Here is a 13292-nt window from a genome sequence, read left to right on the forward strand (position 1 = left end):
AAGATCATTAAATTCTTTAGACTTATGTAGATGTCTCAAATTCTCTAAGGACAAGACAAAGGACATACGCACATCAGATCATCTATTTGCATCATTTGCTCAACCACAAAAAGGTTAATCCCTGTCCAAAAGAGGATAGCTTGTTGAACCTCTGCCTGTATTGCTTTCTGTCATGCCAAAACCAAGCGCCTTCGCCAGGGAAGAGCACACCCCATCTGGGGCATGGCTTTAACTGCAGCACTCTATGCTGGGATGCTGTTGATAGACATCTTGTTGTGTAGCCACCTGGAAGAACAGGCATACATTCACAAAGCATTACTGCCTAGACATGGGCGCAGAAGCTGATGCAGTAGTGGAACAGGATGTCCTGAGAAACTTGCTTCATTAAAGGTGAGCCTGCTATTCTGATTTAAGTATATGAATATATAAAAGTTCCAATGTTGGAGAAGAAATTGGTTGCTTACCTGTAACTCCAGTTCTCCAACATAGGTATCTTTTATATATTAGCAAGCGACCCTCCCTCCTCTCTGGTTAGAGGCTCACTGTATTCTACTCTCACACCTGTGCTTTGAAATCTGAGCTATGGTGGCCTCTAAGGGAGAAGCAGTGCTTACGCTTCCATTTCATTGACTAAAGTTTGGGTTTTTTCAGATGAGGTGGATGTGTTACAAAATTTACTATGTTGTTTCAGGCCTATGGCCTTTTTACATTATATATTGTATGTTGTATATTTTTGCAATGTTTACTGCTAGTTTAATGTAGCGGGGTTACCAGCCTGATGACTGGGAATGATTCAAGCATGTGAATATTTAAAACATACAAATGTTGGAGAGCTAGAGTTACAGGTAAGTAACTAATTTCTTGTTAGTAGCAGGGGCCAGCTTCTTTCTTGCTCTGTCTAATTTGCAACTCAGAAAGGATTGCAAAAGCCGTTATGAGTCTGAAAGACTTTTCTGATTTGGCTTTCAACATTATAAAAAGCCCTTTTGCAGTCATAAGCCATGTTATTTTGCAACTTCCAGGGTTTGCAACCACAAAGGGATTTGTACATTAGGCCCAAAGAAATCAAATTAATTTCTCAGTAGATTTCACTGTAAGAGAACTGCAGAGGCAGAACCATAATGCACACAACAGACGACAGAAAATGCAATGTAAGAAAGAAAATAGACTTAATTAGTTTCAGAGCAAAACCCAGCATCAGCTGTGACTTTAAATTAGGGAAACTTAGTCATTGACCTTTGTCTAAGAGGATGAGTATTTATGTCCTTAAGGACGGTTTTGTTTATATTGATTTAAGGATATAATGCAGTTACCTAATCCCAGAAGTCACTTTGTATATAGCAATGCCTGCCAGAAGCATGTTACAATGCAAATACTCAGGTTTTCAGAACTTCCTTTTTCAGAAACATAAAGATCAAGTACTAATTTTTGACTTGTTTGTCTATAGATTCACATAAAGGCGATCAGCCTGCTGCCACCGCAGATCAGTTGGAAGAAGATATACCACCAAAGCGAGAAGCAGGTTAGTTACTCGGTCAAAAAATTACTCTTTCTGAAAATAACAGTCTTTTATGATTAATTCATGTCTTTATATTCTTTTATATGAACATTCTTTACTTTTTACCTCACCTGTCATCAATATTTAGAAACTACGTCTATACAAATTCTTTTTTTACAGTTCCTCAGTGCTCTCTTGAATTTCTTTAATGCCTTTCATGCTGCATTCTTAGGCCCGTGCTTCTAGAACACATGCAAATATAATGAAGAAACAGGATCTTTGGTGACTTCGCTACAAAACTGCAAACAGAGTAAATCAAATAATTTACAGTGACATTAACAATCTGTCCTGTTGCATTTAGAAGATAAATGTGTAGGCATTTGTGCAAAATTTTATCTATCTTTTTCCTTTACTCTACAGTTGTGCTTCCCACAATTGCAGAAGGTGATTATCCTACTGGCCCTGAAATGGAACCATTTATGGAGGGTATTGCCCTCTTCACACAAGAGTATCAGCTTCTGGAGCACACAATCAAGGAATCATTTTTTGGTCAAATTCTCAACCTGGAGATCGCCGGAAAGTCACCAGAGGCACTATTTCAAGAAACCGTGAGAAGTATGGAAAGTAAGTGGCAATCATTTTAACTCCACTCACAATAGAACAGGATGCAATCAATCAATCAATCAATCAATCAGGGGAATTGTAAGCACGCTACTCACCCATGAGGGTCTCAAGGAGCTAGGGGGTGGGGGCGGACGGTTCTGCAGCTCTATTCAGTCGAAAAGCCAGAACTTGAGCAACTTCCTGAAGCTGTTCAGGGAGGGGGCACGCCTGATGTCGATCAGGAGCTTGTTCCAGGTCTTGGCCGCGATATAGGAGGAGGGTCCTCCACCTGTTCTGGCTCTGTGGATGCAAGGGGTTTTGGCAAGGGTGAGGTCGGGGGATCGGAAGTTTCTCTTGGGTACGTGGAAAATGATTCTCTTATTGAGGTATTGGGGTCCGGTGTTGTAGAGGCATGTGTAGGCGTGGGTGAGTATCTTGAAAGTAACTCTCTCCTCAATGGAAAGCCAGTGTAGGTTTCGCAAGTGTTGTGTGATGTGTTCGTGTTGAGGGATTCCGAGGACGAGTCTGGCTGCGGTGTTCTGTATGGTCTGGAGCTTGCGGAGCAGTGAAATAAAAACAAACTACTAAAACAGGGTATTGAAATATAGGAAGCAATTGGCGCTCAGCAAATTAACGTGTAAAGTAATTACAAATACAAATAGTTATGGTGCTAAACAGGAAGGGGAAACCCGTGAAACCCCTTAATATGTGTAGGAAGGAACCCTACAACAAAACAATTGACAAATAATCCTGTGCACACATATAGCTAAAAAGTCATTGGAGACAAGAGTAAGAACAATGAGAGATTCATAGTAATGAAGATAAGTTTTCTTTAGTCCTTCTCTAAGGATTAAAGAAAACTTATCTTCATTACTAGGTGGTGCGATCTTCTGACGTTGTTCTGCTTCTCCAGTTCTTCTTCTCGAGACATCTGCAGGTGTGTCTGGAATCTTGGAGATCGGCAGTGAACCAGGTAGCCTTCCCGGGGCGCTGGCTGTCGGTGTTACGTAGGGGTGCGAGCTTGTCTGCGCAGTTGGAGATCCAACTGTGGAGTTCTTTGGCTGTGAGGTTGGCATTGGTCGAGGTGGTGGGGGCGTCGTGATTGAGGGTGGAGTTGAGCTGCTCCTCAGGGACTTAGCTCCAGTTCCTTCATGGAGGATGTGGTGCAGGTTTTGGATGGAGTGGGTTTGTTGACTTGGAAGTGTACACAGTGGAGGTCCATCCATGGGGGTTGCATGGTGTGGCTGAAGTGAATGTTGTTCCCTCCTGCGAAGATGGGGTTAAGGGTGTATTCTGGGTGGGCGTGGTGACAAGTTGTTTTAGTCTGATGTTGGTGAGGTTGTCCAGGAGGGTGGTGGAATTGGGGTCGCTGGGGTTGTCGAGGTGGAAGTTCAGGTCTCTAACGAGTATGTAGTCCATGAAGGTGATGGCGTGGTGGGTGATGAGGTCTGCGACGGTAGTGGCGAACGAAGCGCGGGCTCCAGGGGGTCTGTAGGCGAGGGTGCCATGGAGTGTGGTTCTAGGGCTGGTCTGGATCTGGAAGTGAAGGTGTTCGTTTCGTTGGTGGAGAGGGAGTCGTTTGTGGTGGCGGTGGAGAGTCGGAAGGAGCTCTTGTGTACAATGGTGAGTCCTCCTCCTGAGCAGTTAGGGCAGTCCTTCCTCTGGATTTTATATCCATCAGGGATGGCGGTGGCGGTGTCGGGGTGGAGTTGGCGGTGGTCCAGGTCTCTTTAAAGAAGGCGACGTCTGGTGAGAGCATGTCTAGGAGGTCCCAGATCTCTATGGTGTGTCTGTGCAGGGAGCGCATGTTGGCGTTCGGTGCGGTGGTGGTGGCGGCTGTGAAGGTTTTGCGGCAGTGGTGGCAGGAGAACTGGCCGTGGGTGGTGTTTGGTGTCGTCTGCTGGCAGTTGCTGTTCCTTCCCAGGTTGAGTGCGAGGCGGGCAGTGGAGTTGCAGCGGTGGGAGGTCGCAGATCCAGGGTTCCTGGTGCTGGTTGCGGTCGGGTCACGGACGGGCGCAGTTGGGCTTCTCCTTGGCGCGCCAGCGGCATGCCCACTGCGCATGCCCGCCATTAAATTGGAGAGGGGATAGGGAAGCGGAGCTGGGAAGCGGGAATGACAGAGGGGGAGGGGCCCTTTGCGGCAGCAGCGGTGGGAAGGGCGGTAGAAAACGGGCACAGAGGACCAGAAACGAGGGCACAGGCAAAAATGGAAAAAAAAAGGCACAAGTAATAAGACAATGACAGGAATGCTACCAACGAAGGACACAGGCACGCAAAACCCAAGGAAACAGAATAAGTCACACTGAAGACAGAAAATAAAGCAACACCAGGCTCGAACCCCTACCGGCACGGAGTAGGCATCAGTAGGAGCACGACCGCGGAGCTACAGGGGCAGAGAGCAAGGACTCTGGCCAAAAGGCCAGAGTTTACTACTACAAAGCTTCCTTCACATGATAAGGCTGGCTATGCTGAGTTTTGTTTAGACCAGAAGTTTAGTTTAGATTTTAGGATATTCCCTTTGCTAGGGAATCATTTTAAGACACAGGGGGCATAATTCTCAAATTGCAGTTGTAGTACGTTATGTAGTAGTATAAAATGTAAGTTTTGCCTATACATATATAGGCAGAGTTCTCCGCCCTGACTGCGGTGTCTCTTTACATGCAAGTATAGATTTAGTAGTAAATGTGTGAGGGACACGGGAGTGGGTGGGGAAAAGGGACAGACTCACTACTAAAGGGGATGGATTAGGGAGGAGTAAGTGGGGTTAAGGGAGGGTCAGGCAAGGGTTTAGGAAGGGACGTCACCCACCCACACAGCAGTAACCCAATTCCATTACTCTATGGGCAGGGACATGTAACTTAGGGGCATATTAACAAGCCCATTATCGCCGCTTTAGCGGCCGTTTTCGGCCGAAAAGCGGCGATGATGGCATCTCAGTATCAGCAAGGACACGCTAGCGCGTGTTTCCTTGTCGTAGCACCAGTTTTGCTTACGCCTTACATCGCATCTCTAATGAGATGCAAAGTAGGTGTTCCCGAGCAAAACCACAGGCAATAAGTCGCTAACTGCACATCGCGGTATTTACAATGCCTACCCTGACACCCATAGCAATGCCAAAACCCACGCTAACCGCGGTTATCACTGATAGCTAACGTCTGCAGAAATTCAGACTTAGCTATATGTGTAATGGGTGTGGAAACTCAGGCTACAACCACCATGCGCTATTTACAAGTAATTCCCTATCGCTGCAGCAATATCGCTGGATCTCCAGCGATATTCCCACATTTCGCCGGCTATCGCTTGAATTTTATTGCCTGGGTGATAAGCATTGTTGATAACGCACTACCCGGGCGATAAAATCCAGCGATAGCCGCCGATAAGTAAAATCGTGCTACTTATTTAGCACGCGTTCTTGTTAATATGCCCCTCAGTAAGTTTGGATTCAGAGTTTGTGAATATTAAATAGTAAACTTACTGCAAAGTGTAACCTAACTTAAAAGTGTAACTAACCTTTGTGAATCACGCCCATTGAAGAGACACTGCAGTTGATTAAATTGGGCATGGATACTGCCAGGTCATTTGGAGTCTTACAGCAGATGCATTGTTCATGATGCTCATGGAAGAGGATAGTTGTAGGAAAGTCGAATATTATGCGGTATGGTTGTGAGACCTTACCATGTGATATTATCACAAAGCCTCAAAGATGATCCTTGGATTCAACAATGATAATCTTCAGCTCAGTGCTGGCAACGTGGCAAAGAGCATTCAGGCATCACTCAAGGAGGAACAGGTGTTAAGCATTTTACACTACCATTATGGTGCATAAGTAATTGACACAACTCAAAAGAAATCAGACACCTATTTATACAAATAGAGATTATTTGTACATATATTTAGACACCAAAATGAACTTTGTATCATACATATAACCAGAGTTACGAGTTTTCAAAGCATTAGAAAATAAAGCCATTGAATACTGAAGACATTAAACTTTACAGTCATTGGGAAATTCTGCTAGTGACAAAAGGTCACTTAGGGGTTGAGTTACTTTCCACCCTCGCAGGGTCTAGGCCTTTGGGGGGCCAGTACCAACAGTCAAGAGTATTTTAGTTTGCTTGGGGAGTCCGGGTGCAGAGGTAACTTCTGAGCTGTCTGTGGGCTTTAAACAGGGCTTTTAGCATTGCAGTCAGTGGAAAAAGCTGCTTAGTGAGAAACAGTCACTTCAGGGTCAAGTTACCTTCTACCCTTGCAGGGTTGCGGTCTTTGGTGTCCCTGGACCAGGGTTCAACAGCCAGATCACTTTTATCTTGCTCGATGAGTCTGGGTGCGGAGGTAGCTTCCAGCTGTCAATCAACTTGGAACCGGTTGCACCAAGGCTAATTTCACCATAAGAATGCCGCAGCTAGGAAGAAGATGCAAGTACACAGGGGTGGGGTCATTGCTGACATCAGTCGCTGTTTATGTGAGATTCCCTCTAAATGCAAAGTCGACTTAGGGGGTCAGTCCCCGGCCAGGTGACCAACTAGCCTTGGTTGCGGTAATCCAAAGGGACTTCGGCAGCTGCAGGTCCACGGGAGTACAGTAGCATCTCAAAACGTTAGTGAGAGCTGGACTACACCTCCCAGAATGCAGTGTTCCACTTTACCTTGGGCAATTTCAAAGCGGGTCTGATGGCCAGCACTTCTTCGAATTCAGCACATTGCTTTACCTGCAGTTTTACCACAGGGTTCCCCCTGCCAGGGAGTCCTAAGTTTAGGCCAAGGACGAAAGTCGCTCATGCAATTCCGATCAATGCTGCCACCAGGATCCAGTATCCCTCCCTTGCTTGTGGGCAGCTCAAAGTCTTGTTGTCAGTGAAAACAGTCTTCTTGGTGCCCTTCCTTGAAGTATGTCAATTAGATCTAAGATTCTGGTGTCAGTCAGGGGTGTCTTTTAAATCCTGGCGTTTGGGGTGTGGGAGCGAGTAGCCAATGGACAGCTACTCTTTACAGCATGGGGTGATCACATTTGGTGATGTAGATCACTTCTCCTACCCAGAACCCACTATTTTCTGCCATCCTAAAGATGGCAAAATTCACTTTAGGTGTGCAGATCAGGGATGCCCACCCAGTTCTTTTTGCATTTGTCACCCCGAAGTGGTATGGGTATGCTCAGACGTGAGACCCGTGCTCTCCATGCCACTGGAATCAAGCTATCCTGGCTGAAGAGGGGTGAAACCCCGAAACCGGTCCTAGGATGCTTGTTTCCAGTCCAGGGCGGACCTGGCCTGGCAGTTCGGGCTCAACTGTTCCCATAGGCCACACGGTCAAGACTGATTTGCATATGGATGGGTCCAAACTGGAATGGCATGGTGAGCAAAAAAACGATGGATTTAGGCCCAGATCTCTGTACTGCGGTGAATGTATGACATTGTTCTGCATTCTGTCCATCAACAGTTCTTTTTGCATTTGTCACCCCGAGTGGGACAGGTATGCTCAGACGTGAGTTCCGTGCTCTCCATATCACTGAAATCAAGCTATCCTGGCTGAAGAGGGGTGAAACCCCGAAACCGATCCTAGGATGCTTGTTTCCAGTCCAGGGAGGACCTGGCCTGGCAGTTCGGGCTGGACTGTTCCCATAGGGCAGAGGGTCAAGACTGTTTTGCTTGTGGCTGGGTCCAAACTGTAATAGCATGGTGAGCAAAAAAGACGATGGATTTAGGCCCAGATCTCTGTACTGAGGTGAATGTATGACATTGTTCTGCATTCTGTCCATCAATTGTTCTATTTGCATTTGTCACCTTGGTGGTGTAGCACAACTCCTGCATACCTAATTCCCCACCTTGCCTGGGTCCCGCATGCCTGGGGCACGGGGGGGGGCTTTGTCCTCCTCAGGGAGACAACCCACATGCGTATCAGAGGCAGTGAAGCCTTTACTAGCCCATTTGGGAAGAGGGAGGTGTGACCTCCTTCCTGCCCAAGCCTGTTTTCTTTACTCCTGGAAGCACGCACACTGCCTGGCAGGAGGTCAGAAACCTGTCTTGGTGGCAGCTGGGGGGGAAACCCGGGCCTGCCAGCCAAAGTACATGTCAGCTTGGGTAATCAGATGGGCAACTTCTAAGCACCCAGGTGGGTACCTGGGTGTATGCCAGCCTTCCCTTGACACCAGGTTCATGTCAGGGGATGGAAGCAAAGTTGTTTGATACCCAACCTGACATATTTAGGTGGTACCATAAGGGAGCTAGCAACCTGGGTATGCCTGGGTATTAGTCCTATGTTATTCTATGAACCGCCTATCACTTATGGTGCTCTTTAATGGTAGTTATAGAGACATATAAGCTTGCGCTTACATGTCTACATTTTTAATATACTGCACCCTGCATCCTAGGCACAGGAGGCCATCTCTAGGGGTGAGTGACATAAACTAATAGCACTGCTGGGACTTTGTCACACATGGTGAGGACAAAGGCGAATTGGTGCACTGAATACTGTTCCTGTAGTCTGCAATGGCAGGCCTGCTGTCATTAGTTTACTTGGGTCACTTAGGGTGGCACAACCAGTGCTGCAAACCCACAGTACCCCTTTACCAGCCATGCCCTGGGCACCACAGGTGCCACCTACTAGGGACTTATAAGGTAGGTAAGTTGTTGTCAATTGGTATGCCAATTACACATGTAACTTTAGGGGATAGAATACTGGCACTGAAGCCTGGTTAGCAGGCTTCAGTGCACCATCAGAGTAAAAAACCAGCATCTAGCAGTTCAAATGGGGGCAAAAAGTTGGGGAACATCTGCAAAAAGTCCAGTTTCCTACAATAGTCCTCATACAGAGAAGGTTACCAATCCTACAAATACCAGCAATACTAAGCCCCACAACAGTCATGTCTGCCACAGCTGTATGGGAACTCACCACCAGCTATCTACCAAACACCACATCATAGGTCGGGAGCTCACTCAAAAGGTCAAGAGAATGCAAGATGACAACGGCTGTCATCGGGCACTGGCCACAACCCCATTTAACCCATAAAATGTCTTCCAGTAGTTGCCCAGAAGGAATGGAAAGCTGTCACAACTGACCAGTGATTCCTGGATCTGGTGAGATTTTGCCTTATGGTAGAACTCATGCAGAAACACACTACCACAAAGCCATGGAGGATGATGCACAAACACCTCTGTCTATTGGAAGCCAAAATTCTCTCTGTGATACAAAAAGATGCCATAGAAGATGTGCCAAAACCAAACTGAATAGAAGCGTGCAGTCCCTCATCTTCCTTATCAAGAAGAATCCAGGTGAGTGGAGGTAGATTTGTGATCTACAGAAATTAAATAAATACAACCAATTTACATATTCTTCCTGCATGGGATCATTCAACGCCTGATAGAAGGAGAATATCTTATAGCATTAGACCTATAGGAGACATATTTTCATGTCCCTATCCACATCAAACATTTAAGGTATCTGGCTGTTAAATGGCTTGTTGCCATTATGAATTCAAGGTCTTCCCCTTCTTCCTAAAATAAGTTCCATGAATACTTATAAATTGTTTGGCCCTAGTGCTCACCAATGATTTCATTCCTTGGAAAATTGGCTACTAAATTGAAATTCATCCCAATCCAACAAATACTCAAATAGTCCTGCCTCAAGCTGTTGGGCAAGTTGGACTTCTCCTTCAACATGGAAAAGTCCTCTCTCATTCATTGCAGAAAGAAACGGTTTCTGTGGGGAGTCCTGAACATCACTGCAGGAAAAGCTTCTCCATCAGACAAACAAATTTAAAAGATACAAAATCTATAAAGACAACTACAGAGCATATATTTCATTTTATTGCATCTATTCAAATCCTTGCTATGGATTATGGCATCCTGTATCCCTTTGATCCCTTTCTGTCTACTATACATGAGACAATTTCAGAAAGAACTTGACAGCCAGTAGATGCAGGGAACTGATTCGTTCGGCAACAAGGTGAAAGTCACTTCATGAATGAAAAAGAAATTGCCTTGGTGGATTCAAAGAGAGAACACAGTGATACGTTTAGCTTTCCATGAAGGAACAGCTTATTTTGTGTTGACAGCAGATGCCTTCATGGAGGATGAGGTGAACACCTGCTAGACCTAGCCACTAATGTCAAGTAATCTGTAGAGGAGGCAGGTCTTCATATAAATGCCCTGGAGGAGTTAAGAGCTGTGGAGCTAGGCCCTCAATACTTCCTAGCTAGAAAAATGACTCCTCATAAATTCTTATGTATGGAAAATACATCCTTGATATTTACATCAACTAGTAAGGCGTTACAAAGTCATACTTTCTCTCAGCAAAAGCACAAGAGTAGTAGAACTTGAATATTCTACCTCAAGTATACCTTTCAGCAGTACACTTACTGGTGGAAGACAATGAATTAGAGGACTCACCCAGCAGATCCTAAAGGGAATGCCATGAATGGATATTGAACCAAAAGCTGGAGCAGCCTGAACCTAGATCTCTTTGCAACCAATGGGAACCAACAATGCCTGTCTACACCAGCGGGCAGGCACTATCTGGGTGGAATGTGTTTTCAATAGCATTGATCTAGGACATTTGCTTAGATTTTCCTGTTGTTTCTCCTTGTTACAAAGGTACTCAGCAAGAAGAAAAGAGAACCTTGGTAGATAACTATGATTTCTGATGGATACATCTGCCAGTGGATTCCTCACCTTGTGAATATCCCCTGCGCCAGCATTCCACGGAACTTTTCTTCCCCAGCATTCCACGTCGACGTGGGCGACGTCACAATACATCGGCCCCGCACGCGACTCCGTACGACGTCATCGGAGCCATAAGAAGCCCACGTCGACGTGATGACGTCAGTTCCCTTTTTTCCGCGCCGTCGACGCGCAACGGTTTTTTCCCAGTGCTCTCTAGATACTTTGTAATCTAGTGGTGTATTTTTGTTAAAATCGGTATGTCTTCGACGAGGAAGTCGGGCTTTAAGCCCTGTAGGGAGTGCGGAGGCCTGATGTCCATGACGGATCCGCATCAGAATTGTTTATGGTGTCTCTCCTCTGATCATGACGTGGATGAGTACGGGTGCTGTAGGAGCATGAATCCTAAAGCGCTGAAGGAGAGGAAGACCAAACTCTTCATGAAGAAGATCGGTGAGGAGAAGAGAGGGAGGAAAAAGGAGAAGTCCAGGCGAGAGTCTTCGACTTCGAGGTCGTCGAAGTCGAAGAAGCACCATAAGAAGAGGAAGCATTCTTCTCGGCGTCGGTCCTCGAAGTCTAAGAGGTCGAGGTCGGCTTCGCCTCGTCGACGTCAGAGCAAGGTCTTGTCTCCTTCGCCTTCTCCTGATAAGTCTTCGAAGTCTCCCTCTCCGAAGCGGACTCCAGCTCGTTCCCCGACGCCGTCGCCGGCGCCGTCCAAGGCTTCGACTCCGGGTCGGGTGGAATCTGATGTGGAGCAGGAGCAGGAAGAGTCTGTTCCGGTGCCTGATGACTGCGCGGCTCCGGTGGAGGATTCTGAGGAGCCGACGCCGGTGGCTCCACAGGAGGATACAGGGGCAGTTCCTTATCCCCAATTCCCGGCTCCAGGTACGGATCCTTCGGGATTTCTGAATGCCATGTATGGCATTTTTCAGAGAGCATCCTTCCCATCCGGAGCACCAGCAGGTCCCGTGGGTCCGATGGCGTTTTCTCTGGGAGTGCCGCAGCAATACGCTCAGGCTCCTTTTCTGCCTTTTATGCCGATGGCGCCTTCTTGGCAGTTTCCGGCGCCGATTGGGAATCCGGCTCGACCTCGGATGGATGGTCAATCTTCGGAGCCTTCTTTGACGCCGAGGCCGACTCCATCGACGCCGCATCCGGCGCCGCCGACTCCGCCTGTAGCGCCTCCGACGCCGGTGCCTTTGGCTCCACCGACGCCGCGTACGACGTCGTCGACGCCGGCTCCCCGGAATCGATCGAGGCGGGAGGCCCAAAGGGTTTTGGAGGAGGAAAGGTATCGGGCTGAGGTGGAAGAAGGTGAAGTCGACTCTTCTTCGGATGAGTTTGGAGGTATAGAGGTAGCAAGTGGTTTGGATACCACCCCGGAGTGGGAGCATGCTTCTACAAGGTCTTCTCCACCACAGGAATTGGCGCCCTACCATGTTGTGATCAAGAAGGCCGCGGAGTTGTTAGATCTGCAGCTGCCCTCTGTGGAATACAAGTCCAATCTGCTTACAGAGGTGTTGCACTCCCCGACGTCGGCTTCGGAGCCTTTGTTACCTTTCAATGAGGCTCTCTTGGAACCAGTGTTGGAGGTGTGGAAGAAGCCTCTGTCAGCTCCAGCAGTTTGCAGGCAGGTGGCAAGGAGATACAGGGTTGCGCCAGGAGACCCGGATTTTTTATCCACGCATCCTTCTCCGGAGAGCCTAGTGGTGCAGGCTTCATGTTCTAAACATGCTTCGGGTGCTTTCCCCCAATCTCCTGCTGATAGGGAGTCAAAGAAAGTTGATCAGGCGGCCAAAAAGACTTTCTCCTCAGGAAGTATGGCGTTGAAGTAATCAAATGCTACGTGCTTGCTGGGGCGTTATGTTCATGCCCTTATGGACTCTATAAAAACTTTGGCCCCTAAGTTACCTGAGGGGGATAAGTCGTCCTTCATGGAGGTTGTGGCGGACACTCAGGCAGCTGCCAGGCAGGTGATCCAGTCTGGGCTGGATACGGCGGACTCTGTGGCGAGGATTATGGGGTCGTCCATTGCCGCAAGGAGACAAGCTTGGCTCCGTTCCTCAGGGTTTTCTGCAGATGTCCAGGCCACGCTGGTGGATCTGCCCTTTGATGGACAAAAGTTGTTTGGGGAGAAGGCAGATTCTGCCCTTCAACGTTTTAAGGACAGTAGGTTGACGGCGAAGTCCTTGGGTCTGCAGGTTCCAGCTAGAGGTTCAACTTTCCGTAAGGCTAGGGGATTCGGAAGGTCATCCTTTCGCTCCTTCCGACAGCCAAAGCAACAGCAGCAACAACAGCAGCAGAATCCCCTCTATCGCTCCTATAGAGGGAAGCAAAGGGGTCGGAGAGGTTCTGGTCGCAACCCCTCTTCTTCCTCCTCCTCCTCTGCTCCAAATGAGGCTTCAGGGAAGCAGCCCTAGATCCCCCATCCCGGATCATGTAAGACCTGTCGGGGGTCGGGTGTCCTACTTTCTACGGGGTTGGAAATCTGTTACAACCGACCTTTGGGTTTTGAACCTCGTAGAGACTGGGTACGCC

At 47.5% G+C, this 13292-nt stretch overlaps 1 protein-coding gene across 6 annotated transcripts in view; it reads left to right on the plus strand.

Annotated features, from left to right (window-relative positions):
• AK9 (adenylate kinase 9) overlaps positions 1 to 13292 on the plus strand; it is a 1219082-nt gene that overhangs the window by 624713 nt on the left and 581077 nt on the right. For all 6 annotated transcript variants that reach the window (XM_085611347.1, XM_085611348.1, XM_085611351.1 and 3 more), the window contains 2 exons: positions 1448 to 1522; positions 1919 to 2122. In XM_085611347.1, coding sequence (XP_085467473.1) covers positions 1448 to 1522; positions 1919 to 2122 — 279 coding nt within the window. The remainder of the gene's footprint in view (positions 1 to 1447; positions 1523 to 1918; positions 2123 to 13292) is intronic.

The sequence above is a fragment of the Triturus cristatus genome, chromosome 6, assembly GCF_964204655.1.
Source record: "Triturus cristatus chromosome 6, aTriCri1.1, whole genome shotgun sequence".
NCBI lineage: Eukaryota > Metazoa > Chordata > Amphibia > Caudata > Salamandridae > Triturus > Triturus cristatus.